Genomic DNA, 5,696 nt, shown 5'->3' on the forward strand with positions numbered 1-5,696 from the left:
GTCATTATCCATCTACCTGTTGTAGGGCATCTAAGAGGACTCCGTTTCTATTGAGAAATGATCTGCAATAAACATGGATATGCAAGCATTCATGTAGATGGATAGAAAATCCTTTAATATTTACTCAGGTGCAGCTGGGTCAGAGGGTAGTTCTAGCTTGAGTTTTAGAAGAAATATCCCCAGTTTCCACAAGGTTGTACTAGTTTTCACTCCCACCGAGGAGAGATGGACTCTCACAGCAGTTCTGTCTTGCATTTTCCTCATGGGTAGGCATCTTGAATACTTTTCAAAATGTTTATGGGCCATTTGAGTTGTTGTTTTGTTTTGTTTTGTTTTGTTTTTAAATTCTCTGTTCAGTGCCATGGTCAGTTCATGTTGAGGCCATCCACAATAACAAGAACAGAATATGTCTGGCACAAACGGGTAAATCAATTTACCAGAATAGAAAACACAAAAACAAACACATACAGTGAAAGCCACCTGATTTCTGAGTGGGAACAAAAGTGCAAAAACACTCACTGGAGAAAAGACAGGTTTCTTAGCAAATGGTTTAGAAAATTGGATTCTGTCTGTGGAAGAATGAAACTTGATCTTTTTTTTTTTTTTTTCACACACAGAAAGAATCAACTTCAAATTCATCAGACAGCTTAATGTAAACCCAGAAGCCTTGAAAACTCTAAAGGAAAAAGAAAGCACTTCAAGACACAGACATAGGTAAGGACTTTCTGAATGAGACTCTGGCTTCTCCTCACACAGGGGCCATGCTAGTTTTCTCTGCATCATTCCAATTTTAGCATATGTGTTGTCAAAGCGAGCACACGAATCTAGCTTCTGAAGACAATAATTTACACACTGACACTCATAAAATTTCACAATTTTTGCTCAGCAGTAGACTGCAAATGAAGTGAAGAGGGAGCCCACCAGCGCCGAGGAACTCTTTGCCAGCTGTACCCAGGCAGAACCTGGGAAGATGAGCCATTCGGGACACAGCAGTGTCTTTTATCCATGAGTGGTCTGTTACAAGAAAGATGGAATCAAGAGTCTTCTGTGTGGTTCCCAGCCATTAAAAATACCTCTCCAAAAGTTGATTCTCATTTCCAAGCTCAATGCTGCCCTCTGAAGCTGGCTGAAAAGACGCCCCAAAGCTCTCAAAACCTGTAAGCCTTGCTCTCATTCCGGCTTGTTTTATAATCCCGTATATTCTTTCTGTCATTTGCATATTTGCCAGACATCCCTCAGGCTCTAGGACGCTATCATAATTCATGTGCACACTCTCCACTTTGATAAACCGGCGACCGAAACCATTAAGTCCCAAAAAGACATTTCTGTTGGACTAGTGAGAAATCCAGTCTGTTCTCACACGACTCGCCTTGACTAGAGTAGATGTGAAAGATTCCATACTAGTCCCATTACATCCACACGTGAATGCTCTTTCTCATTTAATCATAAGAACTTAGTATGTGTTTTCATTTTAATATTACTTAAAGCATCAGAAAACACTAAAGAGGCCTATAAAATTGATAAGCCTATGAAACACATTGAAACAATGTAGACCAGTTCTTGCTCTAGTCCGTTTAGGTGCTGCTGTGGATGTTTAAGTGTCTGTGTGGTGTATTAATCTGAGTAGTGACGTCACTAGTGCTCTCTAGTGACTGCCAGAATACAAGACTCATTTCCACATAAAAACAAATTATGATCGGTTTTCAGATAAAAAAAAGTTTTCTATATTTCTGTAATTTATCTGTTCTTTATTCATCTTCACTTTTCTCTCCTAAATAAGGTCAACATGGGAATGAAAACCCAGCTGGATAGTATGGATTTTCCCAACTCAGGCTCCTGACTTTTTTTTACCACTGGCTGAATGGATCACCTTTAATGCTATCAATTAGGTGGTCAGCAGGTTTCAGTGCACATTTTTGTTTCTTCATAGTACATTTAAAACTTGTAGTGATGTTTACAAATGGACAAAAAAGTATAAGAGTTCTGGGAATTTGTATAATAAAAACAACATGAGTTAATCTGAGAGAAAATTAAGGTTAAATACAAAATACAGTTTTCTCCCCATAATAAACTCCTACCTGTTACAATATCTTATATAAAATTTTGTCTTAAAGGGATGTTCCTGAATCATGAAATTATGTATCCTACTTTTCATCTTCACTTGTGACCCTAATCTAGCAACATTTCTGCGTCCTGCCCTCATTCGATGTGGCTGGCTGTTCTGGCTTAGATTTGTCCCCTTTATTCTCTCTAGTGTTTTGGGTTACAGAATCAACAACTTCTCTCAGGATGAAGTTGCCATGAAGAGTGTTTTCATATCAACACATCACCACACCGAGGCCTGTCTTTGCTGATAAGGAAGACTAGCTGGTGTGAAGTTGCTGCATCAATTAAAAAAGGCATCTTGCCTAGCATTTTTGTTTTTGAAATGAATATACCTATCAGGGATAGAGAGAATTAGGAGCTTGCTCTCAGAATAACTGTCTAGACTTCCAATATATTTTTAACACATTGGTGAATTCAAAGATAAAAGAGGTTGGGAGAGAGTGGAATGTGTTCGAAGAAAAACAAGGAAGGGAGAAAACTTAACAGAACGGGAAACAGGCAGGAGAAATTTAAGTGAGGTCTCTGAGGTACTGGACCACAGGTGGAAAGACAGGAGACATTTGTGAGAAAACAAAAAAACAAAACTAGAAAAATAAATAAAAATTTACTCCAAGACATAGTGAAAATCTTTGCTGTGAATTAAAGCCTTGGTTGAATTCTTCTCTGAGCCTAAGGAATGGGTATCAGGGAAGGTTTCCCACACAGCAGCTGCTTACTATCTCATCGTCCATCATGAAGCACCAGACATCAGTTTATTATTTCAAGGTCAAAATGAATACCTTTCCTCTGAACACACACCTCTTCTCTTTATGTTTTATTTTTGAATAATTTTAATGGAAATAAAAATCATGACTTTCACCCTCCTTTTCTACCCTCCAGCACATCCCAATGCCTTTATATCTTAAAGGCTTCACATAAATCCTGTCAACACACACACAAATAATTAAAACACACCATGGCAATGAAACAATCATTTATTAGATAAAAGCTGGATGCCCAAAGGCCTCCTTCATTTTCCCCACAATTGATAGCTGTTCTCCAGGGGACACAAAACCTTTGTGCATGGGCCACAGCAGGAAAGAAGGCTTAGTGGTACTTGTGAGCCAGGGCATTGGCCACTCCAGCCACCACCTTCTGAAAGGCGGCCTGTGCACAGGGGGTGAATTCACTGCCCAGGTGCTGAGCCATCTCAATCACAATCATATTGCCCAGGAGCTGTGGGAAGATAAAAGAGGCATCAACATGATAGTAGAGCAAAAATACCAGAAACTGGAGGCTCCTTTCAAATGGAACTTATGGTTATAATCTTAAACTATAGGCAGAATGACAGCTGGCTCTGCTGGCCAATTTTGATAAGAACTATTCTGTGGCAGGCAAAATTTATATGCAAAATATATTTTTTCCTCTCAGCCTATCCTGAAAGCCAATTATCACTATATAAGTCTTTAGAGCTGTGCAAAGAAGCAGGGAATCACTTATCTTCCTTGTTCTCAAAGCAAGTTACCAGGAAATATTTGAAAGAAACCAAAAGTTAGATAAAAGATGAAGAAACGCACTTTAAAACTACAACTGAAAATTAAAATTTACTGAAAAGAGGAAATCCAAACATGTTGCAAGATATTTGATCCCATTGTGAACCCCTGAAATTGTGAAGAATAAAATCCTATTTCTTGTTTTATAGTCCAGCCCTAACAGACATCTTTAATCCAAAAGCTTTCTGTACACAGGATTCAATAAAATGAACCCCTAGGTCAAGAGGTGAGCAAGAAACCAGCAGACAGGGATTAAAGAGTAAGAGGGACTTTGAGTTGAGGGGTATTTCAGGCAACACCTAGAAGGGAAAGGGCTTCTAGCTCTCTAGATCTTGAGCTTTTTGAGCTTTGAGCAAGCTTTGCCCTTTGACCTTTGTTTTTTGTATTGTTTAGGTTTTTTTTGCTGTTATTGTTTTGACGTGTATTTTGGGTGTTTATTTTACTCTTCAGTAGATATCTATATTTAAAAATCCATTTTTATGGACTACTTATTAATAGAGTTTAAACATCTTAAAATATTCATTCTATGAGTACTGTGCTCAAGTAGTTTTGTGCTATTGAGTCTCAATTTCACCATTTATGAATGGAGAATGCACAACTCCTTTCACAGATGTTTCACTGAAACAATATAAACATTAAAGCACCATAGAAATGTAAGTTTATTTCCTCTTGCTCTTTAGTCCAACAGCTATATAAACTTGGTGATAATTGTACTTTCTTTATCTTTTTCCAATTCAAAATGATATTTTTCACAGTCTCTGATACTGTTTACTGAATTGGGACAGTACAGTTCCTCATCCATGTCTTACTCTCAGTAAATCAAATGAACCTTTCTCCAGTCCACTGCAAACAGGATCAGAGTGATTTCTTACAGGTGGACACAGGGCACAGACCATCAAGAGTTCTGAGCCACCACTGTATTCCATAGTCCAATCCCAGAGTTGTCATTGATCAAACAATGAACACACACACACACACTATAGGAGATGCCTTGGGGTTTTTAGACTTAACCTCCTGGGCTATTAGCTGAGCTAGTAAGGTTTGGGGGCTTTTTCCTCTGAGTAGGAAAGTCAGCTGGTACTTTCTCTGACTCTTGAACTAGCAGGTTTTTCAACCCAGTTTTTGACTCCTGAGTCTTATCGGTAAAATAGAATGGCTGGGATTGTCATTCATTTGAAACAACAATTTAGAACAGAGTGAAAGGAAACAAGGAGTGTGAGTGGAGGGTAAAATGGTTGCACTCTTGGCAACACTCCCCAGGGCACCACCAGACACCATCCAGCTACACTGCTCCCTACAATCCCTTCCCCTTCCCTTCTCACAGGAGGGTGAGCATGCAAGGCAGAGCAAGGAAACACAGGAGCCAGCAGACTCACCTTGAAGTTCTCAGGATCCACGTGCAGCTTGTCACAGTGCAGCTCACTCAGGCTGGCGAAGGTGCCCTTCAGGTTGTCCAGGTGTTTCAGGCCGTCACTAAAGGAGGTAATCACCTTCTTGCCATGGGCCTTCACCTTGGCGTTACTCATGACAGCAGCGGCAGTGGACAGGTCTCCAAAGCTCTCAAAGAACCTCTGGGTCCAGGGGTAGACAACCAGCAGCCTAACAAGGGAAGCACAGGCAGAGGACACTGAGAGTCAGTGCGTGCTGGAGAGCAGACTTCTGTCTCCACAAGCCCAACTTCACTTGTGAGCTGCCTTGTGACCTGGATACCAACCTGCCCAGGGCATGGCCTCCAACTTCATCAGCGTTCACCTTTCCCCACAGGCCAGTAACCAGACCCTTCTCAGCATCAGTCAGGTGCACCATGGTGTCTGTTTCTGAGCTTGTGAGTCAGCACAGCTAGGTCAGAAGCAAATGTGTGGAGAAATTGGTCATGCTCTGCTTTATATACCCAGCCCTGGCTCTTGCCCTCTATGCTGGTGTGAGCAGATTAGCCAATGCCAGGGCGTGGCTCTCCAGGGTGAAGCTTCTGGGATGATAACCATAACCACTTAGGGTGGCTGTGGCACAGGCTTAGGGACCCCAGATCTGGGTCCTTTCTCTGAGGAGTGCTTGTTC

At 40.8% G+C, this 5,696-nt stretch overlaps 1 protein-coding gene and 1 non-coding gene across 2 annotated transcripts; both read right to left on the bottom strand.

The window, feature by feature from the left end:
• Positions 1 to 710: 710 nt before the first annotated feature.
• LOC129685616 (U6 spliceosomal RNA) lies at positions 711 to 818 on the bottom strand. Its single transcript, XR_008721518.1, has one exon. It is a non-coding gene; the product is annotated as a U6 spliceosomal RNA (small nuclear RNA).
• Positions 819 to 3,062: 2,244 nt separating this feature from the next.
• Positions 3,063 to 5,482, bottom strand: LOC129685615 (hemoglobin subunit beta). The gene is made up of 3 exons (XM_055619121.1): positions 5,353 to 5,482; positions 5,015 to 5,237; positions 3,063 to 3,321 (listed from the first exon to the last, which is right to left on the bottom strand). Exons 1-3 carry the CDS (start codon positions 5,442 to 5,444, stop codon positions 3,193 to 3,195), a joined length of 444 nt encoding a protein of 147 aa, XP_055475096.1. The 5' UTR covers positions 5,445 to 5,482; the 3' UTR covers positions 3,063 to 3,192.
• Positions 5,483 to 5,696: the final 214 nt, after the last annotated feature.

Source organism: Psammomys obesus, unplaced genomic scaffold (assembly GCF_907164565.1).
Source record: "Psammomys obesus unplaced genomic scaffold, mPsaObe1.curated_primary_1811, whole genome shotgun sequence".
Taxonomy (NCBI): domain Eukaryota; kingdom Metazoa; phylum Chordata; class Mammalia; order Rodentia; family Muridae; genus Psammomys; species Psammomys obesus.